At 44.7% G+C, this 25,136-nt stretch overlaps 2 protein-coding genes across 3 annotated transcripts in view; one reads left to right on the forward strand and one right to left on the reverse strand.

Moving 5' to 3' along the window:
- The window catches only part of ADAT1 (adenosine deaminase tRNA specific 1), a 39,942-nt gene extending 34,133 nt beyond the window's left edge, over positions 1–5,809 (forward strand). Inside the window, exon 9 of one of the 2 annotated variants that reach the window (XM_029209968.1) lies at positions 5,453–5,809. In XM_029209968.1, the coding sequence (XP_029065801.1) occupies positions 5,453–5,569 (117 nt within the window). In that variant the 3' untranslated portion in view covers positions 5,570–5,809. The remainder of the gene's footprint in view (positions 1–5,452) is intronic. The other variant, XM_029210002.1, reaches the window with a different exon arrangement.
- A 2,873-nt stretch (positions 5,810–8,682) lies between these two features.
- On the reverse strand, positions 8,683–20,067 carry GABARAPL2 (GABA type A receptor associated protein like 2). Its single transcript, XM_029210864.1, has 4 exons — positions 19,880–20,067; positions 19,493–19,548; positions 18,177–18,349; positions 8,683–9,291 (listed from the first exon to the last, which is right to left on the reverse strand). Exons 1-4 carry the CDS (start codon positions 19,911–19,913, stop codon positions 9,201–9,203), a joined length of 354 nt encoding a protein of 117 aa, XP_029066697.1. The 5' UTR covers positions 19,914–20,067; the 3' UTR covers positions 8,683–9,200.
- Positions 20,068–25,136: the final 5,069 nt, after the last annotated feature.

Consider the following 25,136-nt stretch of genomic DNA (forward strand, 5'->3'; position numbering starts at 1 on the left):
AAAGTGACTTTGCAGGGAACACAAGGATGGCCATGATAGAGGTCTAATTCCCAACTTGGGAGAGGAAGGGGCACAGGAAGATCTCATAGGCCCAGGTATACTTGCTCAGAGGTGAAGGGGAAGCAAACAAAGAGAAACTGGTGGCGCACATAGGGACAGCTTTGAGAGAAGGGTATTTGAGGTAGAGAATCAACGTATGCAAAGGCCAAAGATGACAGCACTGCGTGGCTGGGCTGGGGGAGTGTGGGAGGGGTTGGAGAGGCACTCGGGGCAAGTCGGTGAGGACTTTTGAGTCCTGCAAAGGAGAATGGTTTTATCCCAATGACTTGCCACTTAAAGGATTTTTGAGGAAAGGGTATTGGGATGGAAGTTGCATTTTAGCGATATCACTCTCCTCTGTAACAAGGAGGATGGATTAGTCAGGGACAGGGATGGTGGCAGGGAGACCACAGTTGGGGGATTACTGTAATAATAAGAAGAGAAATGACGAGGCCCCGACAATAACAGTTTTAGGAGCCATTGGGAGGGGACTGACTTGAGAAATATGCAGAGGCTGGTGAGGCTGATTGGCTGACTGCGGTAGGGGATGAGGATTGAGGGAGCATTGAGGATGGCTCTCAGGTTCCTGTGTGGGTGAGAGGAGGGAAGGGGGTGCTGTATATGAGGAAAGGGGATCCAGGAAGAGGAGCTGCTCTGGGCTGGGGAGGGGGTCAGTGTCAGGAGTTGCAGGCAGGGGACGATGAGCTCAGACAGTTGGGATTTCTGTGATACTGCTGGCCAAGGACCTAAGAGGGGGCATTTGGAAGGACTGGCTTGGGGCTCAGGAGAGAGATGGACTGAGGATCAAGATTTTGGAGTCATTTATAGGAGGTCTTTAAAGACACGGGTTAGGATAAAACCATCCAAGGAGAATGTGTAGAGAATGAGAAGAAAAGAGGACTCTGGACTGAACCCTGGGGAACATGGAGAGTTCAGGAGTAGGTGGAGAAGCACAGGAAGGAGTGTGACCAAGAGGCCAGAGGAAAATCAGGAGAAAGGCAACTAGGAGCTTCAAAGAGGGAGTAATCTGGAGTGTAGAATATATTAAAAGAGAGACAAGGAAGGTAAGAATTAAGAACCTCATGGTTCCCCTCCAGCCCCTCAGCTGGGCGGACAAGGTTATTTTTGGTAACCTCAGCAAACGCAGGGTCAGGGAAGTAGAAGCTGGCCTCTCCTGGGCTGAGGAGTGAAGGGGAGTGAGAAATTGGAGGCACCCGTGTGCTGTTCTTTGAGAAGGACCCAATCCCTGTTCTCACTGATGTAACTTAAAAAGTTATTTAATAGTTCAAACATAACAATAAAAAGAAATAACAGCAGTAAATATTTTGCTATATTTGCTTCAGGTTTTTATTTTCTGGAGAAATAAAACATGACTAGCTATATTTGAAACCCCACATTGACCCCTCCTTCCATTAGGTAACCACCACCCTGAATTGCATGGTTATACTTTTATTACATAACTTTATATCTGTGAGCAATACTTAGAATTGTTTTCCATGTTTTTAAACTTTATAGAAATGATATGCTGAATATACTTCTGCATCTTGCTTTTTTCATTCATCAGCACCATTTTGGAGATTTATTTATGTTAACATATGTAGTTCTAGTGCATTCATTTTAACCGCTATATAGTATTCCTTTGTATGGCTATACCACATATTATCCTTCCGTTCTCCTGTTGCCGGACATTTAGTCTGTTTCCAATTCTTGGCTCATATAGACAAGGCTGCAGTGATCATTCTTGTACATGTCTCTTGTACATGGGTGGGGATATTTCTAGGATATATACCTAGACATGGAATTTGCTAGGTCATGGGTTATCTGCATCTTCAACTTTACTGAATATTGTCAGATTGCTTTCCAGTGTGATGGCACCAATTTACACCCACACAGCAGTTTATGAGGATTCCAGATGTTTCATATGCTCCGTAACATTTTATATGTTGAAACTTTAGCCAATCTGATGAGTGTGAAAAAATAAACCAGAGTTTACTTTCCTTTGCATTTCATAAGGCCACCAACTGTATAGTGCAAGTCTGCATCTTTTAGTGTAGAGGTTGTACACTGCACAACTCTAGGGGGCACCGTTCATATTGTAGTCTTTGTGAAAGGCACTCGATAGAGTTAGTGCATGGACAACATATACAGTGGACTGAAGTTAAGGATTCTTTGTCTTTGCTCATTGTTCTCTTGGGTTGTTGGTCTTATTGGAAGAGTTCTTTATTTATTTTGGATATTAATTCTTTTTTGGTTTATATTTGTTACAAACATTTTCATCCAATCTGCAGCTTCTATTAATTTTGTTTAAATAAAGTGTTTCATTCTTTAAAGTTATGAAGTTTTTTCAAATTCCATAATATATGTGGTCACCTTTTATTAAAGAGAGGTGGAGTGATATTCCCATTTAATAAGACAAATCTTTTGTGATATATCAAAACAACTTTTCAGCATGCCCTCAGTAAAAATATTACTGAGGAATAATATTGAGGAAATAAAAAACATAATTTTTAAAATTTTAATGTGATAGACCTAGAGTCTGTCATACAGAGTGAAGTAAGTCAGAAGGAGAAAAACAAATACCGTATGCTAACACATATATATGGAATCTAAGAAACAAAAAAATGTCATGAAGAACCTAGGGGTAAGACGGGAATAAAGACACAGACCTACTAGAGCATGGACTTGAGGATATGGGGAGGGGGAAGGGTAAGCTGTGACAAAGTGAGAGAGTGGCACAGACATATTTATACTACCAAACGTAAAATAGATAGCTAGTGGGAAGCAGCCACATAGCACAGGGAGATCAGCTAGGTGGTTTGTGACCACCTAGAGGGGTGGGATAGGGAGGGGGGGAGGGAGACGCAAGAGGGAAGAGACATGGGGATATATGTATATGTATAACTGATTCACTTTGTTATAAAGCAGAAACTAACGCACCATTGTAAAGCAATTATACTCCAATAAAGATGTTAAAAAAAATTTTAATGTACTTAAATTTAACCTTTTTCTTTATTGTTTGTATTTTTGTAGCTTATTTTAAGAACTTCCTCCCAACTCTTTTTATTTTTTATTTTTTTGTAGTACGCGGGTCTCTCACCGCCGTGGCCTCTCCCGTTGCGGAGCACAGGCTCTGGACGTGCAGGCTCAGCGGCCATGGCCCATGGGCCCAGCCGTTCCGCGGCATGTGGGATCCTCCAGGACCGGGGCACGAACCCGCGTCCCCTGCATCGGCAGGCGGACTCTGAACCACTGCGCCACCAGGGAAGCCCCCAACTCTTTTTATTTTGAATTTTTATTTTATATTGGAGTATAGTTGATTAACAATGTTGTGTTAGTTTCAGGTGTACAGCAAAGTGATTCAGTTATATATATATACATGTATCTATTCTTTTTCAAATTCTTTTCCCATTTAGGTTATTACAGAATATTGAGCAGAGTTCCCTGTGCTATACAGTAGGTCCTTGTTGGTTATCTATTTTAAATATAGTAGTGTGTACATGTCAGTCCCAAACTCCCAATTTATCCCTCCCCCCTTACCTTTCCCCTTTGTCTTCCAGGTCTGTGAGTCTGTTTCTGTTTTGTAAATAAGTTCATTTGTATCACCTTTTTTTTTTTTTTTTAGATTCAGCATGTAAGTGGTATCATGTGATATTTGTCTTTGTCTGGCTTACTTCACTTAGTATAATAATCTCCAGGTCCATCCATGTTGCTGCAAATGGCATTATTTCGTTCTTTTTAAAGTTTTGCTTTTCCAGCTTTAGATGTTTAATTCACCTTGAATTTATTTTATAATCCTATTATATAGTATAGGAATCTATTTTCATGTATATATAGCCAATTTTAAATAATGGATTAACTAGTTCATCATTTCCCCTTTGATTTTTCACTCCAGATACATTAAAGTACTGCCTTTTTTTTTTTTTTTTTTTGGCCACACAGCTTGCGGGATCTTAGTTCCCGGAACAGGGATAGAACCTGTGCCCCCTGCAGTGGAAGTGCAGAGTCCTAACCACTAGACTGCCAGGGAATTCCCAAAATACAGCTATGTTTTAAACATGGATCTGTTTCTGGGTTTCTGTTGTGTTCCCTGGTTTATGTGTCTGTCTCTTTGCCATATGGCACAGTCTTAATTACTTAATTACTGCTAACACAAATCTCCCTGGCCTGTTTTTCTTAACACTTCTTGGTTATTCTTGGCTTTTGCTCTCCTACATGGATTTTACCATCAATTGTCAGATACCACACATACACACACATACCTGATTGGGATTTTTATTGAAATTGCATTAAACTCACAGATTAACCTGGAGGCAATATGCATCTTTACCATATTGGATGTTCTCATCCTGGAATATGGTATATTAGTGTATCTTATATTAAGTTTATTCCTATGCACTTATACATTTTGCTCCTATTGAAACTGAAATTTTTTCCTGTAATATTCCCTAACTGGTTACAAATGGTGTGTAGAAACATCATCAATATTTGATACTGATCTCGTATCCAGCAACTATGGAGAACTTTCTTATTCTAATCTGTATAGATTCTCTTAGATTTTTCTATGTGGATTATCACTGTCTGTATATTATGGTTTAGTCTTCCTTTCTGATTCTTACGCCTCTCATTTACATTTCCTCTCATTATATTCATTTTATGCCAGGACAAAGTTGAGTAAAAGCACTGATAGCAGACTTCAACAGCTTCATTGAGATATAATTCACATACCATAAAGTTCACCCTTCAGATTTCCTTTTTTAGTTCCTGTTTTTAATAGGAATGCCTCTGAAATTTTACCATATAAGTAACTAATTGCTGCAGTCCCATTTGTTAACTGGTTCATCATTTCCCTGATGACTTGTCATGCCACCTCTGACATGTTTTATACACAGATCTATTTCTGGGTTCTGTTCCATTAAAGTATTTGTCTATCCCATTGTCAGTACCACACTGCCTTACTCACCATAGCTTTATATACTAATGTACATATTTGCTATAGAGTTTTTATGAATACCCTTTATCAAATTAAAGAAATCTTAATTTGCTAAGAAGTTTAAAAATAAAAAACTATAAATAGGTTTTGAGTTGTTTGAGGTGCTTTCCCTTCATCTAGGACATGATAATATAGTTTTTGCCATGTGATCAGGCCATCCAGGATGCCTTGATCTCTTTACATCCCCTGCTTAACCAGTCCCTGCTTCACCTACACCCTACTCACATGGCTGACCTTCCCTCTTAATCATAGAGCCTAATCAGTAACTGCCTATGTACTTGCCCCCAGCTAGTGATTCTTCTAATCTTTATATCAAAACAGCTCCACCCTGCTAGTTTTATCAAAGGGGCTTTGAGGGACATGCCTCTCTGATGGTTTCCCTGGTAATGGATGAGCCAACCTGACATCTGTTCCCCATAACAGGTAATCTTCCCCCCCCCCACCACCACCACAGCTCCCTGGACTTCTGCCATGTCCTGCCTGCTGTCTGCCATCCACAGTGGAGTGTCACTCCAGGACCCTTTTGCTCCAGACGTGTAAGATCCCCTATCCATTAAACAACTGATGTCTGTGTCACTGACTCTGGGCTCTTTCTTCAGTCTGAGGCTGGGCAAGTACAGGCCTTGAAGGCCTGCGGGGTACAGCCCAACATTCTCCTTTGTTAAACTTGGTGTTTTAGGGCTTCCCTGGTGGTGCAGTGGTTGAGAGTCCACCTGCCGATGCAGGGGACACGGGTTCGTGCCCTGGTCCAGGGCCGCGGAGCGGCTAGGCCCATGAGCCATGGCCACTGAGCCTGCACGTCCGGAGCCTGTGCTCCACAACGGGAGAGGCCACAACAGTGAGAGGCCCAAGTACCGCAAAAAAAAAAAAAAAAAATTGGTGTTTTATTAATAGACATAATGATGAACTATATAACCCATTCTTGGGCTAAGTGCTACCTGGTCATGATTGTTTTGGTATACTACTGAATTTTATTTACTAATATTTAGGATTTTTCTATGTTGATGAGATCAATGTATAATTTTTCTCATAAAGTTTTGGCCATTGAGATTTTGTCTCAAAATTAATTTTTGATTATTCCCTTTTCCTAATCTCTGAAATTTTAAGAAAGGATTAAAGGTTCCTTACATAGTTTGATAAAATTCATCTGTAAAATCTTACTAGTGTCTGTTACAGACTAGAGTCGGGGGAGACTACGTGCAACTTTTTTTTTCTTGGCCACACTGCGTGGCTTGTGGGATCTTAGTTCCCCGACCAAGGATTGAGCCCAGGCCCTTGGCAGTGAAAGTGCAGAGTCCTAACCACTGGACTGCCAAGGAATTCCCTTTTTTTTTAAAAAAAAAAAAACCTTCACTCATCTGTTGCATTTTAAAAGCAATATTAACAAATCCATTTTTATTGACTGATATTACAAATAAGGCTGCTTGAATAGTTTTTATAGGTAACAGTTATTCTCTCCTCTGTTCCAATAATACTTTCTACATACCACTTAGAACAGTGCTTTGTAATTGTTTATGTGTTGGTTACCACCAGACTGTAAGCTTCTGGAGTAGGGGGTAATGCTTTATTCATATTTTCCCCAGTGTCTAGCACAGTGTGAGACATACTGTAAATAGGAAAAAAAAAAAAAATCACAAAATGACACTGCCAGCTATGTCTTTTCTCTTAAATCTCAAGTCTGGAGTCTCAGTTCTGCCACTCGTAGGCAGTGTGGCTGGCTGCAAGAATGACACTATCTCGTAAGGGCTTTTTGAAGATTAATTGCAACAATGTATGTAAATTATCCGGTATATCTAGTGAGTGCTCAATAAATGCTAACTATAAACTACTTTTAAAAGAAAAACAGTTGGCTTTCTGATCCCATCTGGAAAGCTGACATTAGTAGAGTACTTGGAGGGATTGCTTACATAATTTGGTAAAGATGAAGTTAAATCTCTTTGTTCCTTCCCCAGTAGAAAATTGGATAGTCATTTTAACTACATGTTCTTAGATCCCTGGATGATACCTGGTTTCTTTATTCTGATGATCTGTGTAACGGCTTTAGCCTCCAGCCACAGTCTGGGGAAGACTTAGAGAAGTAAATAAGCATTTCCTTTTAGATGCATCTGTGTAGTGGCAAGCCTACACATCTAATTTGTGAGAAATCATAAAATGTATGGCCTGGAAAAATCTGAATTTTCACTTGTAGAAAGTGGTTGTAAAGCAGCACCATGAATGCATGTACATATAACGTGTATGGTTATCATTCCAACATGGTATGTAATAGTAAAAGACTGCAAACCACCCAAATGCCGTTAATAGGGCACTAGTTAGGAATGTTGCTGAACACTCAGCCTCTGTGCACCAGTGCTGCATTCAATCTCGGAGACAAGAGTTTTGGGTGAAGCAGAAAAGCTTTATTGCTTTGCCAAGCAAAGGGGGACACAGTGGGCTTGTGCCTCAAAAACTGTGTATCCCAACCCCGGGGGGATTTGGTGAGGAGTTTTATAGCAATGGGCAGAGTTGCCCATAAGATTAGGGTGTGTGCAGGGCCTGCATCCCTTTAATCTGGCCTCAGGTGGTCTCCTCCTACTGAGCTTCTCTGTTTCCCTTAATCTGGCCTCAGGTGGTCTCTCTCTTTTTTTTTTAATATTTATTTATTTGGCTGCCTGGGTCTTAGTTGCAGCACGTGGGATCTTTAGTTGAGGCATGGGGGAATCTAGTTCCCTGACCAGGGATCGAACCCAGGTCCCCTGCGTTGGAAGCAAGGAGTCTTAGCCACTGGACCACCAGGGCAGTCCCAGGCCTCAGATGGTCTCTTGATAAGCTTCTCTGGTTCCTTTAATCTGGCCTCAGGTGGTCTTCTCTGGAATGAAGAATGCTAACATCTTCCATTTGTTGGGAGTTTTAGTTCTGTAAAGAGCTCAAAGGTGTTATGTGTACCCCTTGACCTGGAACCAGGACCTGCCCCAAGGCTACACTGTTGTTTCTTGGCTGCTCCTACCACCTTGTCTCTGCATCCCCTCCCTTCCCTGATTAGCAACTGTTTGAATCTGCCCTTTGAAACTCAGGGAAGGTCATGGAGGCTGGAGTCTATTCCCTACAAGAAACGGGGAACACGTAAAGGCTTCTGTGCCCAGGAGCCCCACAGGGTCCTGTTCAGTTTCAGTAATAATGATATATCCACACAATGCAATACTAAAATAAATTAAAAGGCTTTCTATGAACTGATATGGAAAGATCACTAGGATATACTGTTTTTAAAAAAGCAATGTACTTAAGTATAGATATAATGTGTTCTCTTTTGTATAAAAAAAAAACATTTTGGACATATATTCGTATTTAATTGAACTTGCAAAAACAAACTCTGAAAAGAAACAAGATGCCAGTACAAGTAGTTTCCCAAAAAGTGGAGGGTTAGGGTAATCAGAAAACAGTGGTGGGAGAAGGACTTCTCCATGTATACCATTTTAGAGAGACTTGACATCTGAACCATGTGAATATATTAACCACTTTAAAAAAAGAGTTCCCTCCTCATGACACAGACCACTGCTTCCTGTGCCCAGCTGTGCTGCCATAGGCCCCACAAATCCTCCTCCTAGCCTGGCAGATGTAGGAGCTACTTCTCTGACCCATTTATAAGAAGGTGAATAAAGGACATGGTCACACTGCAATGCCTTTATAAGAGGAAGTTTTATTGTTAATTATTTACCTTAACAGTTTCAGAAAGAGGAACAGATTAGCTCAGTCCAACATGATTGGCAGTTGGCAAAATCTAGTGAAGCAAGTGTTCTGATTGCTAAGGATTTAATTTGGATGCTTTTAATACTTAGCCATCTAACACCTCAAACATAATCGAGAATAAATGCATCATCTCCCTCCCTTTCATTTTAATTCCCACCTACCTCACTTCAATATGGAAATATCTTCGTTAAATAAGATTCCCAGAGGAACAAGTTCCCTGGAGAGTATAGCCATGAGGACAGTGCACAAAAAGAAAAACTCAAAATAAAACTCTGTATGATAATTTACTAGTCTAAGGAAACAATACCTTCCAATATATTAAGAAATAAATCCAGTTACAAATGCACTGATAGGTCTATGTTAAGAGGTTCTGGTATAGTAACTGAAAATGGCCAGCTATTTACAAGATACACAAGCAGGAATGGTGCACCTAGCCCAGCACTGGCCCTCAGAAGCCAAAAGTGTTTTCTCCACTGTAGGCCACATACAAGAATCCATCTTCATCTTTTTCCTTCTCGTAAAGCTGTCCCATAGTTAGGCTTGAAAGAGAAAAACAAAAAACAACATTGAGAATTGGGTTTGATTACTGAGTCTACGTGTTGGGAGAAAGATGGCTTGAGGATAAAGAATTTCACTACTTAAACTAGCTACTCTGTCACACCTTTGGTGGTAGGTGATAAAAAGTAATTCTCTGGGAATCGACAGATAAGACTAGAATCAACCTCCATCCTCCTGTCCCAGGCAAGGCCATTTGACTCACCCTTACACCAAGGTATTCCTTCAGAAGCCAGCTCTAGCTCCTAGGGTGGATGTGGTTGGTTAGTACTGGTTAGTGCTTTCGCAATGCTTTCTGAATGGCAGGGGGCGGGAGGGGGGCGCTAGGGAGAAAAGCTAATAAGCAAAATAAGAGTCTAAGAGGCCCATCCCTGTGTGGGTGAGAGACAAAGGTAAGGACGAGTACTTGTGCTTTCCTCTCCTCAGGGCTGGTCTATTTGAAGATTTATAATTCGTACCTAGCATGATAAAGAATGAGTGGGCTGATTCCTGTGGAAGTTCGCCCGCCAGAAACCCTGTGCCCCAGAGATCTGCATCGGCGTCATCGAAGGGAAGTTACTTTCCTCACATGTAATGCAAAAAGCTCTCATATTATATCTGGGATCCAAAGAAGTCTTGCCCAAGCTTCCTAAGAACCCTCCAGAAATAGATATTTCTCAAACTAAACATGTGTGGGTGGGAGAGCTGGCTTTCCCTCAGCAGTAAAACAGACTGCAGCAGGGGAGACCTAATCTAGTTCTCTGCCACGAAGCTGAGGTGCGCTGGCTCCAGAGTAAGACTAGTAACACCTGGAGCCCCAGGTGAGCTCTGGCCACATGACTGCTCTATTAGAGATAAGCAGGAGGAGGTGCAGACATGTGCTAAACCTCAGCATGACCATGCGTGGTGGGGTCAACCAGAACCAGCACCGACAAAGCAGTCTGAGAGCCGGTCCGAGGAGACAGAGGTCACTAAGCCCGGACAGGTCTTAACTGATGCTTAAATGCAGGACTCAGGAGAACAAGGGCCAGAGGGTAGATAAAGAGGGGTCGGAGGCCTCAAGCTGGTGAAGCAAAGACTGCCCCACGCTGCTGCTTTGCTCCTGGCAGCTGTATGGGACCACCATGTAAACAGGAATGCAGACCACATTTATTTATAAAGGGGAGTTTTTCTCCTTTCCTACTCTTCCTGCCCATTTTCAAGCTTAGCTTGTTCGGCTGTGTGGGTAGATGAGAACTAGTAATAACGTAGGAGTGGATGAGTATGAATACAGAATGGCCTGTCACTGGCATCTTGTACAATAAAATCGTGCTTCCTGTGAGGATCTAACTGGAATTTGTAAAATAAGGACTCCCTGAAACAGCACTGTCCACTACAGATTTCTCCTGTGATAGAAATGTCCTATATTTCTGCTGTCCAGTGCAGTCGCCACTATGTTCAGCACTTTAAATGTGGCTCATCTGAATTGCTATGTGCTGTAAGTGTAAAACATACACAAGATTTCAAAGTATCAGAGTATGGAAAAAAAGATGTAAAATATCTCAATTTTGACTACATGTTGAAATGATGCCATTTTGGATATACCAGATAAAAAAATATACTATTAAAATTAACTTCACCTGTTTTTCTTTTTTAATGTGGCTACTAGAGAATTTTAGATTGCATATGCGGCTCACATGCCATTTCTATTGACGACACTGCCCTGGAACATGTGAGGACTTGGGGGGCAGCGCGTAGAGGGAGGAACCCGTGCCCATGAGAACACCTGTGGTGGGTGGTAGGTCTCAACCTCAGCTGCACAGCAGAAACAATGGGGAGCTTGAAAGACATGTCCCACCCCAGACCAATTAAATCAGAATCTCTGGAGGTAGGACCCAGGCATCAGTAAGTTTTAAAATGCCCAAGATGGGGACTTCCCTGGTGGCACAGTGGTTAAGAATCCGCCTGCCAATTCAGGTGACACGGGTTCGAGCCCTGGTCCAGGAAGATCCCACATGCCGTGGAGCAACTAAGCCTGTGCGCCACAACTACTGAGCCCACATGCCACAACTACTGAAGCCTGTGCGCCTAGAGCCCATGCTCCGCAACAAGAGAAGCCTCCGCAATGAGAAGCCTGCGCACCGCAACGAAGAGTAGCCCCCGCTCACCGCAACTAGAGAAAGCCCGCCCGCGCGCAGCAAGACCAAACGCAGCCAAAAATAAATTAATTAATTTTAAAAAAATGCCCAAGATGATTCCCTATGCAGCCAAGTTGAGAAACAATCCCCTTGCCAGAGGGAGAGATGCTTGTCTGTCTTTGTTTTGGAGATGCTTATCTTTAAAAGCATGGGATTAGGAAGTAGAGTGAGCCAGGAAGTGGAGTGAAGAGCCAGCAACTAGCAAAGGGTTTGAACAAGTAGCGGGGTCTCTCAAGAAGACTTTTACCCTGGTGGTTAGGAATGCCCTAAGGAACCCAGCTTTTCTCTGAGAATCCTCAGAATGAGGCAAAGGGGAAAACAGCTACCGTTACTGCCACAACTCTCTTGCCCCTCTTGGTACAAGTGTCCAGGGTGACCTTGATAAGACCTGAACTACAGTCTCCCCACTATCATTACCAAAGGGGTTTGGAAGGAGCAGACACTGTGTGCAATTCAAAGGCGGCAGCCACACCTTGATGCCTATGTCAAGTTTGGTTCCATCTGCCAGACTAAGTTCTGCTCTTCTCCTAGCAAGTTACAAGCCCAAGGGCAGTGACTCTAAGTTGTGCTGCTGAGTTAGAAATACTTGAGGAGCTTTATAAACCCCAGACTCTGAACGTTGTCTGCAGTGAACAATGACCACGGAACGACTACTGTCTAAGGCAGGCTCTGAGACTCTGACGGGGTTGGGGGAGAAGGACCCATAATCATGTGGCTTTCTGTCTTCAGATTCCATTGTCTTTTAAGTAAAGCTTTGGTTTATAAATTTAACAGTGCCCTAGCAGCTATAAAGGCTGATCATAAAAATTCTAATTATAATAGCAAACACTATGTGCCAAGCACTTGTTTTAAGTGCATTACATGTATTAACTCTTTACCCTCAGAACAATCTTAGGAGGCAGGTACAATCATAATCCATAGTTCAGATAATAAAAGTGAGGCACAGGGCTTCCCTGGTGGCGCAGTGGTTGAGAGTCTGCCTGCCAATGCAGGGGATACGGGTTCGAGCCCTGGTCTGGGAGGATCCCACATGCCGCGGAGCACCTAGGCCCGTGCGCCACAACTACTGAGCCTGTGCGTCTGGAGCCTGTGCTCTGCAACAAGAGAGGCCGCGATAGTGAGAGGCCCGCGCATCGCAATGAAGAGTGGCCCCCGCTCGCCGCAACTAGAGAAAGCCCTCACACAGAAACGAAGACCCAAAACAGCCAAAATAAATAAGTTAGTTAATTTAAAAAACAAAGTGAGGTACAGAGAGGTTAACTAATTCATGCCAGATCACAAAGCTAGGAGACATTCTTACCACCAAGTTGTGCTGCCTCCATGTGAATACACAACTAGATCTAATGACCTAATGTCAGCATTCTTGTACCTTCTGTGAAGACCTCTCTTAGAATAGCACTTCTCACACATACAAACATGCATAGGGAATCACCTGGATGTCTTGTTAAAGTGCCTGTTTTGATTCTGAAGGTCTGGGTCAAGGATGAGATTCTACATTTCTATCTAACAAATTCCCAGGGAAGGCCACTGCTGCCAGCTTCTGTATCACACCTTGAGCAGCAGGTCCTTCAGATCCTGTAATTTTACAATTAGATGGCTGTGCCTAATGATTTTAAGAGCCCTTTCACTGTTCTCCTTTTCTCTGCCACGCAGTGTCATGTGGAAACTCTACTTAGTTGGCAGTAGCACAGTGTCCTTATACTCAGGGTATCCCTTGGGCAGGAACTTGAAAACTGACAATGCTCAACACTGGGAGCTAAACGCTCCAGTCAGCAGCCCGTGACTGAACGCCTGATTCCAAGGCTTCCCTAGGTGACAAGAAAGAAGACTGGCGCATCTGTACAGTATAATTCAAAAACAGCACATGTGGGATCAGGCCACACACATACAGAGTCAGAATAACTTGGTCTGGAGCCAAAAAAGAGCAGGGCTACAAATATAGTTTAAAAATACTTTTTTTAAAAGTCCCATTAAGGGGCTTCACTGGTGGCGCAGTGGTTGAGAATCCACCTGCCAATGCAGGGGACACGGGTTCGAGCCCTGGTCCAGGAGGATCCTACATGCCATGGAGCAACTAAGCCCGTGCGCCACAACTACTAAGCCTGCACTCTAGAGCCCGCATGCCACAACTACTGAGCCCGCAAACCACAACTACCGAAGCCCACGCACCTAGAACCGTGCTCCACAACCAGAGAAGCCACCGCAATGAGAAGCCCGCACACGGCAACAAAGAGTAGTCCCCGCTCACGGTAACTAGAGAAAGCCCACATGCAGCAACGAAGACTTAATGCAGCCAAAAATAATACAATAAATTAAAAAGAAAAAAAAGTCCCATTAAAAGAATAGCCAAGGCGGTTACCCGCTGTCTGGTGCGGCGACCTGGCGTGGGGAGCCGCGGGAGGGGAGGAGAGGGTGTCACTGTCGCTGATGGCTGAGGCGGCAAGAGGGAAGCTGGATCCCGGGCGGTGGGAGGGAAAGCGGGAGAGAGGGTCTGGTGAGGTGGCAGCGCTCAAGACCACGCTGGGTCAGGCTTGGTTCTTGTGGAGTGGGGTGCAGGGTGCCAAGCCAAAAAAAAGAAGAAAAAAAAAAAGGAATAGCCAAGGGCTTCCCTGGTGGTGCAGTGGTTAAGAATCTGCCTGCCAATGCAGGGGACACGGCTTTGAGCCCTGTTCCGGGAAGATCCCACATGCCGCGGAGCAACTAAGCTAGCGAGCCACAACTACTGAGCCCACATGCCACAACTACTGAGCCCACATGCCACAACTACTGAAGCGCCCGTGCTCCGCAACAAGAGAAGCCACTCCAATGAGAAGCCCGCACACCACAACGAAGAGTATCCCCGCTCACAGCAACTAGAGAAAGCCCGCACACAGCAATGAAGACCCAACACAGCCAAAAATAAATAAATTAAATTTTTTTAAAAAGAGCCCTCTTTAAAAAAAAGTCATGAGGGACACAAAATAATTTAAAAAAAAAAAAGAATAGCCAAGTGGAAGGGCAGGGATGCAAAACGTGCCCCTTTTCAGCAGGCAGCGTACAGCAGAAGGCCGGTGTGTTCCTTTAGGACAAGTTCTGTACACCTCTGAGAAGTCGGGCTCCCCTCTCAGAATCCAGAGGCCCAAGCCACACAGCGCCAGATGGGCCACTACTGGAGCAGCAGAGGATCTGAAAGCAAAGAGACACTCATCCAAGAAGGAGGCTGCTGAGCACTGGTGGTAGGGGACTGCCACCTTCAAGCTCTGAGTCTGACAAGGGAAGAAATGGGAAAGCCAGTGGCAGATTTAAGCCATGGAGCCAAGCTAAAGGTATGGTGGGACCCTGAAGTACTGAGTGAAATGAACCTAAATTGCCCCCTAAAACCCTGTCCCCTACACTTCCATTCAAGATAAACCGGTCTAGACAAACTAACCAATAATAAAGGCACTTTTCAGAAGGATCCACACCCAGGAATGGCCATGCTGCTGAGGGCACGCCAGTTTCAAGCTGCTCACCAGCCTACGAACTGGGGGAGGCTGACCTAGAACTGTGTGGATGCCCTATCCCTGCACAGCCTTCCCCTGGGCCCAGCCAAGGCCAGGCTGCAGAGGCTGTGGGGTCCAGCCTGACTCAGGAATTGGCTGGGCTGATGGGCCACCCGGCCATCCATCTGCTCTGCGCCCCACGTGCTTCCACTGTATCTGGATTTATCTCTTTCCCAGCAGGGGGAGGGTGGGTGGGGTGAACTGGGAGGACAACAGCCACTGCTGTGGATCCTGGAAAGGCACAGGCCTCAGAGTGAAAATTAACATGGCCCTAAAGGCTGCCCAAGATTCTAAAATACAAAAATTAACTACTGCTTATTCCTTTTATCAGATTTTTCTCTGATATAAATAAACTCTATTCCACTGTTAAGATAAACCCTGCTCTTGAAGAGGTATTTACCCAGAAATGATCAAATGTGCTTAATTTAAGCACCTTTCTAAATGAAGTCTGGACTGTAAGACATCACAACTTCTTTTACTTAGTACCTCTTTAAGAGCCAGGAGCAACTAAACACCATAATCTTAAACAGCACGGATTTCCCAATGTAACATTCCCAAGTTATAACATCTTAGATATATTTTATTTAATAAAATATACTCCTGTTTCTATTTTAGACAGGGGATTAAGAAGACTCTTATCTGTGCTCTAAACAAAGACCAAAGGTGGGCACCATTGCCATGTCTGGGTTCCCCTCTAAAGCCGTGACTGGGAAACATACACTGATATTCTTTCTCAAGTCCTGTCTGCACCAAGGCAGTTTTCCCTTCGTTTCTGGCCCAATTCTGGATGCAGGCACCTAGGCAGAGAATTCAACTTTTCAATGGGAAATGGGAAAAGGCAGTTGAGATCTCCCCTTTTTAAAAAAAGAGAACTCAGAATTTTGAAAGTAAAACTCTTAGAGACTTGCTTCTGTCTCTATTTCTAGAATCAATATTTAATACTTACTACTCAAACAATAATCACGTTATTTTACGTGATGGTCACCTGCAAAGTTCCGCTCCAAGGCAGGAACAAATGAAGTTACTTTCGCTCAGCCTCAGACGTTAAGTTATCCTTGTGTAGATCTGTCTGTTATGGTATGGGGGAGGGCTCCTCCTCTCTCAACTCTGATTTCCCCAGCCACTCTCCAAAGGCTGCAAGCACTGGCTGAAGGTTAAAGGAGGCTCCATGCTTCCCTAAGGAGGCTGAAAAGTGCTACGAAAGAGGCTGCTACTGCCTTGGGGAGGAAATGGCAACACTGAGTCAAACAGTAGCTTTAGGAAGGAGACTGGCAATTTTGTTTGTGCAGCCATCAGTTGCATAAAGGCCAATGATGTCACATGCCTCTTTTATTTATAAGCAAATTTGTTTTTAAGAATAAAACCAAACAAACAAAGAACTGGTACATTAAATATGGGGCAGGAAGTCATTAACTGGGTCCAAAGGCGCTGAAGAGCCTGGGCCGAGGGGCTGGTTAGTGACTTGGGTCACTGGTGTAATCTGTTTCAGGGAGGATTCTTACCAGGTTGGAAAGGCAAATAAAACTTAGAAAATGGCCCTGAAGCAGCCTCTGCTGCCCTGAGAATCACTTTTCGTTTCCAATTCTATTTATATTTCAGGGATAATGGGGGAGAGGGCGTTAGTTAAAATCTTCAGCCAGTTTAATTGCTAGATAACGTAATCTTAATGTCTCCAGAAGCCTGCTTCATTTCTTTCAAGAAGTATCAGAGGATTAGAATCAAGGAAAATAAAACTCAATGCCACAGGTCCTAGTCACCTACTTCCTCCCATAAGAAGCCACCACCGGGAAGGAGAAAACATAGGGCCACCAAGGAGCTGCAGAAGTTGCAGGTGGCATGAATGAAGATTTACCTCCCCCACTACCTGAAGGGAAGCGGAGAGTGACCACAGATGCCCAGGGCTTCACCAGCCTTCCCTGGTGAAGAGTGTGCCTAGCACCACACTGCCCAGGGGCCTGCGAAGGAAGGCTGGGAGAGCCCAATGGGATGACCAGGTCACCCCTGGCAACACCACAGCTTCCTAAGCTACAGTGTAAGCAGACCAATGGCACCCATTAGGCAGGACCTGGCCTGTCTCCTCAGGCAGAACCTTGGCCTAACGGAAGAACCTTCCATTTCTCCCTTATCCTCTGCCAAACACCAAGAGGTGGAGGTGGTAGAGACTGGGAAAGAGAAAATCAGACCAAAAAGTAGCCAGAGTTGTCTACCTTTCATAGGAAAAGGACTAGAACTTGGCTTAGGCCTCTTCTGGAGCTTTCAAGGATTTTCAAAAGAAACATATTTTGGCCACATTGGGCTAGTTCCCAGGAGTTCTTAAAGCCTTAGCTTCAGAAGTACTATTTTTGGGGGGATAACAAATGAAACTTAGTTTGGGTCACTAAGATGAGACGCAGCCAGGAATTCACATTCAGAGGAGGGGCCTAGAAGTACTCAAATCAGTAATAGGAAAGGACTGACCAATACAGACTGAGCCAGAAAATTTTCCTCTTTCCACAGAGGACTAAAGCCAGACTGTCAACTACCTAGAAGGGAACTGTAATGCCCCTGCCTAGATTCAGGCCCCAAGTTATCCCAAAGATTGCTTCCAGGCAGCACAAGAGCAAGAGCAAGGGGGTGGTTACTCTGAAAGTCAGAGCAGGTGGTACCAAGAGAGGTGTAAGTCTGTAAAGAGACCTCAGAGCCCTTTGCTGGCCAGCAGCCATTTCCACGTACTTGAGGATCAGGCAGCTGCTCTCAAGGTACTCTCACAGTGGCCAGAGCTGAGCCTGGAAAGCGAGCAAGTAGGCAGGGTGATTAACTGAAGCTGAGCCTCAGCAGGGACCACAAGCTCCTACGGAAGAACGACAGGACTTATTTCATGGATCATTTGGAGAAAACCTCATTTCAGGCTTCAGTTCTACTGATAGCTTAAGCCTAATTAAGTCCTGAACTATTTAAAGGGATTCTTGGGTGTTTGAGGATAAAAAAAAAAAAAAAGAAATGATGAAATTTAAGTCCAGGCCTTGTTCTGTTTTTTTAACCCAAAGCGCACACCCACCTATTGAAGCCCTTTCTTGTTTTCCTTGAACTCCTGATGTCAGGGAGCACGAAAATCAGATTTCTCGTCAGGACCTCTAAGAGTTTTCAGACCTCCAAAGTTTTGAGTTCTGTAAGCAATCAAGCAGATGGCCAATAGCAGTAAACAGCTCTCACCTGGACTGTGGGACTGTCTTATCCACAAACAGGAATATTGCCTTTTCAGAAGGAAGCTGGATCCTTTTCCTGATGATCCACATGAACTGAGCCACAGTGATGTCAGATGGAACCAGATACTTCCGTTTGTCAATGTCAACAATCTGAGAGCCTGAGACTTTTTCCACAATCACCTGTGAAAGCAAAGAAAGGTCAGGACTAGATTTCTAATGTGAGGCTCTGGCCCTGCATTGTTGGAGAGCTGATGAACAGTGTGTGGGCAAGGAGGCGTTTGGGAAACTGCATAACATGAGAAAATATGCCCCTGATTTAATAAACCACACACTCTGGAGGTTAAGAACTGATATAAATGTGTTATAGGGAAACGGTAAGTGCTTTTCTGTGGTCAACTATTATATTTCTCATCCCTGATCTCAGCACGCATAAGAGAAACACAGCCCTCACTACAAAGCTTTTCAACATTTTGTCTGGGAAGACTCGAAAATATCTGGTGAGGGTTTCCTCTACAGCCTGTTACTCCAGGCTGGACCACAGAATGGAGTGCCTTCACACTACAGAGGAATTAAGATCTCAAGGAACACAGGAAATGAGAATGGATGGACTAATGGGAATGACTGGCAAGCCCAGCCAGCCAAGAACGAAGCTCTTCATTTGGTCTGTTGTTTCTCTCTGAACTAAGTTTCAAATTTATCCCTCCTGCCCCCTCCCCAAAGGAACTGTTCACAAGCAATAAGCTACAATAACAGGCCTGGATGTCCTTAAAAATAAGGGTTACAGAAACTATCTCCCCTACCATGGGATAAATACAGGATAAGTATCATTGATTAAACACAAGCCACTAGCAGTGGCTTCTCAGATTTTTTTAGTCAGGAAAGGATGTCAAGATCAGAGTGAGAAAAGGGAACTAGAAGTCAGGTAAAGATGGAGGCTCAAAGTTAAAGATCAATGTCCTGAGACTAAAGTACCACTTCCAAGACCAAAGTGAAAGTCTCCCTCCACCACCATTCCCAAAAGTGGCTGTGACCTGTTGCCCTGTCCTAGAACATCGTTTATTACATAATTGTCTAGGGAAGCCCAGAGGCTTCTGACAGCTTGTTGGCCTAGATCAGGAGATTCAGCACTGAGGCATCCTGAACAGCATCAACTCAAGCCCCTCACGCCCCGGCCCCAGCTGGTCCCCTACCCAGTCTGGCCCATCTGCTACTATAACTGGGACTGGAATCTAAACTTGTCAACTGTTGAATGGCCTGGGGCCCTATCACGGGTCCTAAACAGCAAGGGTGACAGCGAGGTGAGAGGGCGGGGAGTCCACTCACCGGAACCCGGTCGGGATATTTCGCTCGGATCTTCGCAGATTCCACGCATCTGTGTTCTATGGGAGAAACGCACCGGGCTGACTGTCGCGCCTGACCGGCCGGCCGGATCCCGAGCCCCCGGCCCTCCTCCCCACCGTGACCTGTGAACGCCCCAGGTCCTCGTTCAGGCGTCCCGGCAACCTCGGTCCCCGGTCCACTGGCTCCGGAAGGTCCCGCAGAGGTCGGCGCGGGGTGGGTGGGCAGCCGCCCGGGGTGCCGGGACCTCGGCGACCCGAGACCAGAGTGCGGCATCCGCGCCGCCGGGCCCAGCCCAGGGCGGCCCGAGTGGGGGAGGGGGCCCACCCGCCGCCCCAGCCCCCACGGCGGGGCCAATGGCCGAGCGCTTACCCAGCGAGTGGTCCTCCTTGAACATCCACTTCATGGCGGCGGCGGCAGCGGGGAAAGGATGCAGCCGGCTCTCGGAGCCGCGGAGCTCAGCGAACCAACCACAACAACAACGGCGGCGGCGGCGGCACTGGTAGCGGCAGCGGCGGCGGCGGCGACTACACGGCAGGCGGAACTTCCGGCTACCGGAGTCTAGCAACCTTCAGGGGGCGGAGCTTCCGGCGCCGCTCGCTGGGACGCCGCGCCAAGGGGCGGGGCCGCATGTCAAGGGGCGGAGCCGCATGTCAAGGGGCGGGACAGGAGAGGGCGCTGAGAGGGGCTGCCGGCGGAGTGGGGATGACAGAGTTGGTGACAGATATCCGTGAGGGATATTGGTGACTGGGGAGGGGATATTCGAGAACTGGTAACAGGAGTGGGGTCTCAGTGGACGTTGGTAAGGGGAAGGGGTGAGTGGGGCTCTGGCTGATGGGATAGGGATTTTATAGAGGACTATTCATTAGGGAAACCTGCCTGGGGCGTTGGTGACAACAGGGGGATTTTGTAGGTATGGATGACAGAAGAGGGTTCTCTGGTGGTTGGTGATGGCAGGGGGTCTATTTAGGGCGTTGGCACTTTGGGGAGTATTGTTTGGAGTGGTTATAGATTCGGGGCTCAATCTGGAGGCTGTGACTAGTTTGAGGGGACTGTGTGGGGTGGGGTACTGATGACAAACCGGGGGTTCAGTATTGGGGACAGCCATAATAGGTTGCATTGGACCTAGAAATTGAATTTAAACAAATCCCATTTCCTTCCCTTATTCACGAATAAATGTTTGAATAAGCATTTAAGAAAAGCTATCATAACTACGCATTTGAGGAGTGTAACATCACACTTATCACAAAGAGCCCCCTTCGCCTTAACTGGCAGAAGAGTTAGAGGTGACTGTCTGGCTCAGAGAATTCCCCTGATAGCTGGTCATGAGATGGGTTTCTTTGCCATTCAGCATGGGGTTCAGCAATCACAGCCTAGGCTGTGTGTGTGTGTGCCATCTGCCTGAGCACAGGCCTTCAGGGTCTCCAGTGATGTCATTCCTTTCTTCCTCCAAGAGTCATCAGGGCAGTCCACTCTGGTTCATCATCTGTTTATGAGCTGGTGAATACGGAACAAGATATTCACTTAATTGGGACACATGATCCTTGCCACGTGCTTGTGATTCTGATGCATCTGAAAGGCCTGTTTGTTTGAACATTGTCATTCATCATTTCCTCAGTTGAAACTCCTGATGGATGTTGTGGAATCTAGCTTTATTCTGAAATTATTTTTGATATTTTAAGACTGTGTGTCTGAGCAACTAAAATCCATGTTTGTTTCTTGCCTGTTTTAAATGAAATGAAAAATCCTTTGAATTTCATACCTAGAAATTATTGTTGTTGCATATAGGAGCACTGTTCTAAGTGTTGGGGGAAAGCAGTGAACAGAACAGACAACACTTGCACTCTTATGGAGTTTGCATTCTAGTGGGACAAAACAAAAAAAATATGTTGGGTAATGATAGGTGCTGTTTAGAAAAATAAAGCATGGTGCTTGACTAGAGAGTGATGTGTGGGATCAAATGCATATTAGATAAAGTGGTTTGGCATATTCTAGGAACAGGAGGGAACCCCTTGTGGCTGGAGCTGAATAAATAAGAGGGTGTGTGTTAGGAGGTGAGATCAAAGGGATCTAGAACAAAAGTGAGTTGAGCTTTGAATTCCATTTGAAGAACTTTGGATTTTATTTAGAATGAAATGAGAAGTCAGTGGAGGGTTTTTGTTTTTGTTTCTTAGTATTTATTTATTTGGCTGTGCCGGGTCTTAGTTGCGGCATGTAGGATCTTTAGTTGTGGCATGTGGGATCTAGTTCCCGGACCAGGGATTGAACCCAGGCCCCCTGCATTGGGAGCGTGGAGTTTTAGCCACTGGACCACCAGGGAAGTCCCAGTGGAGGGTTTTAAGAAGTGTGACAGGCATGAAGAACCTAGGGGCAAGACGGGAATAAAGATGCAGACCTACTAGAGAATGGACTTGAGGACATGCGGAGGGGGACGGGTAAGCTAGGACAAAGTGAGAGAGTGGTAGTGTATATATGGACATATATACACTACCAAATGTAAAATAGAGAGCTAGTGGGAAGCAGTCGCATAGCACAGGGAGATCAGCTCGGTGCTTTGTGACCACCTAGAAGGGTGGGATAAGGAGGGTGAGAGGGAGGGAGACGCAAGAGGGAAGAGATATGGGAATATATATATATATATATATATATATAACTGATTCACTCTGTTATAAAGCAGAAACTAACACACCACTGTAAAGCAATTATACTCCAATAAAAATGTTAAAAAAAACAAAGTGTTATGATATGACTTTCCTTTTTAAGTGATCAGGCTAGCTTCTGTGTAGACAATAGACTATAGGGGGTTGAGGATGGAAGCAAGGGAAGAGTTAAGAGGCTATTGTGATCATCTAGGTATACGATTTTGTTGGTTTAGACCAAGAAGTTATCTGTGGAGGTGTTGGGAAGCAGCTGTGTTCTACATATATTTTGAAGGTAGATCCAACAGAATTTGCTGGTCAATTGAATGTGAGTTATGAGAGATGAGTCTAAGTCACGGTTTTGGAAGAATGGAGTTGCCACGTACTGATGTACTGGAATAGGGTGGAGCCAGCGGGGGGTGGGGGGGCAAAGCAAGGCTTTGGTTTTGGTTATATTAAGATGCCCAAGAGACACATCCAAGTAAAGATGTAGAGTAGGTAGACGGATCTATGAGTCTCAAATTCAGAAGAGAAGTATTTAAAGCTATCGAACTAGAGATCCGCTAGAGAGTGAGTATAAAAATGAAAATACCTATTTTGCGAATAGAGCTAAACACTGAGGAATGAAGATGGTTATTCACCATCTGATAATGAATCAGTGAAGGAGATAGAAATTGGTCCGAAGACCCCCTGCTTCCCTTTACAGAGCTGGCCATTGAGTCCTAGTTCAAAGCATGTGTACACCAGCTTGCACCTGGAAGAACTTAGTACACTTCTCAGGGGAGAGATCTGCTGCTCACCAGCTTACAGGCATGTATGTCATCTGATGGTCTCAATGATGTGCAGTGTCTGTCTTCTATCTTTACCTACCTTCTTGATGTCCTTTTCCAGTTCACCATTCTAACTGGTGTCTCTGATCTGCCTTGATGATATGCATCACCTTCTTTACCTATTGGGTCATTATATTTAGCTTACTGAATGTTCTAAGGACACTGGATCTCTTCCTTGAGAGGGTTGTTAGTTGACGAGGTGAGTCAGAAGAAGAAATAGGATAATACATATATGCAATTACACATTCACCAACTTGTGAAACATGGAGAGTAAATTTCAAAGGTATGTGAACATGGATACTGAGGGATGGCTAGGACAATGGGGTCTGACACAAAGCCAAGTGTGGCTTATCAAGAAGGACTTCACAGAGGGACTTCCCTGGTGGTCCAGTGGATAAGATTCCACGCTGCCAATGTAGGGGGCCTGGGTTCAATCCTCGGTCGGGGAACTAGATCCACATGCATGCTGCAACTAAGGAGTCTGCATGCCGCAACTATGAGCCCACATGCTGCAGCTAAAGATCCCACGTGCTGCAACTAAGACCCAATGCAGCCTAAATAAATAAATAAAAATTTTAAAAAAGACTTCACAGAGAATGTGAATTTTATATTTCAGAAAGAAGGGCGCATTTTCCGAAGTGTAAACTTTCCTTAACAGATAGAAACAAAGCCTGGAGTTGGAAGAGGGAACTGGGAAGTCAAAGGTTTGGTGATATAAATGCCAAGGTGAAAGAAATGTTGGAAAGTGTTGAAGCAAACATTCAGGAGTTCTAACCCGATTCAAGAGACCCTGAATGGGCGCTTATAGAAAGGAGTAGAATACGATTTTTTTAAATTTAATTTTATTTATTTATTTTTGGTTGCATTGGGTCTTCGTTGCTGTGCGCAGGCTTTCTCTAGTTGCAGCGAGCGGGGGCTACTCTTGGTTGCTGTGTGCGGGCTTGTCATTGCCATGGCTTCTCTTGCAGAGTACAGGCTCTAGAGTGCAGGCTCAGTAGTTGTGGCGCAGGGGCTTTTTTTCTCTGTGGCGTGTGGGATCTTCCCGGACCAGGACTCGAACCGGTGTCCCCTGCACTGGCAGGCAGATTCTTAACCACTGCGCCACCAGGGGAGCCGTAAAATATGATTAAAATGCATAGTTTTTAGAGAACGACTTTCTTTGTCCTTGGAGGTAAATTGCATAAAACACGAGAAAATTATGGAAATGGAAACTGAGACGTCAGTTCTTAGTCAAGAATGTGTGAAAATGACACAATATAGACAAATCTTTAGCATTTAAAAAAATTTAATATTCTGTCAAGAATTGAAATAAAACCACAAAAAGTAGTTTCCTCAAATCAGGGGAACAAAGAGTAAATATTAGTATCTGTTATTATTAAACACTTTTGCAAAGCTCATGGCATCTCAGAGGAGGCTGAAGCACTTCATACACCCAAATTCTTAGTAGTCACCTCCGTTTCAGCAGTGACTAAGCTGACACCAGCTACAGCATGTGTTTCCTTCTGAAAGAAGGAGCTTTGGAGGCAAACACCTCCTTCCTCACAGCAGAGCCACCCTCGGGAAGCAACATCAGAACCATCTATTCTAAATTTTATTTTAATGGGTTTTTTTTAATATTTATTTTTTTATCTTGGCTGCACTGGGTCTTAGTTGCGGCACTCGATCTTCCTTGTAGCATCTTTAGTTGTGGCATGCAGGATCATTAGTTGCGGCATGTGGACTTCTTAGTTGCGGTGTGTGGGCTTCTTAGTTGCGGCATGTGAACTCTTAGTTGCAGCATGCACACGGGATCTAGTTCCCCAACCAGGGATTGAACCCCAGCCACCGATCTAGTTCCCCGACCAGGGATTGAACCCCAGCCACCGGCATTGGGAGTGCAGTCTTAACCTCTGGACCACTAGGGAAGTCTCCTGGTTATTTAAATAAATGAAAGACATTCACTTAAAGCATAAGTACAGTATAATGGCAGAATCATAACATAGATTTAAGCCTAACAGTTGTTGTATTTAAGAGCTGTGTTGCCACCCCAGAAAAGCTTTAAAGCAAAAATGAGTGGTAATGGACCAGATATGTCAAAAAAATGACTTATGGTTGATTACATTGTCACCTTGGACTGTGGTAAGGGCCCTGGATAGTTTCCCCTTATGGGACATCTTGACC

The sequence above is a fragment of the Monodon monoceros genome, unplaced genomic scaffold (genome assembly GCF_005190385.1).
Source record: "Monodon monoceros isolate NGI ecotype Baffin Bay Population unplaced genomic scaffold, NGI_Narwhal_1 Super_Scaffold_10, whole genome shotgun sequence".
Lineage (NCBI taxonomy): Eukaryota > Metazoa > Chordata > Mammalia > Artiodactyla > Monodontidae > Monodon > Monodon monoceros.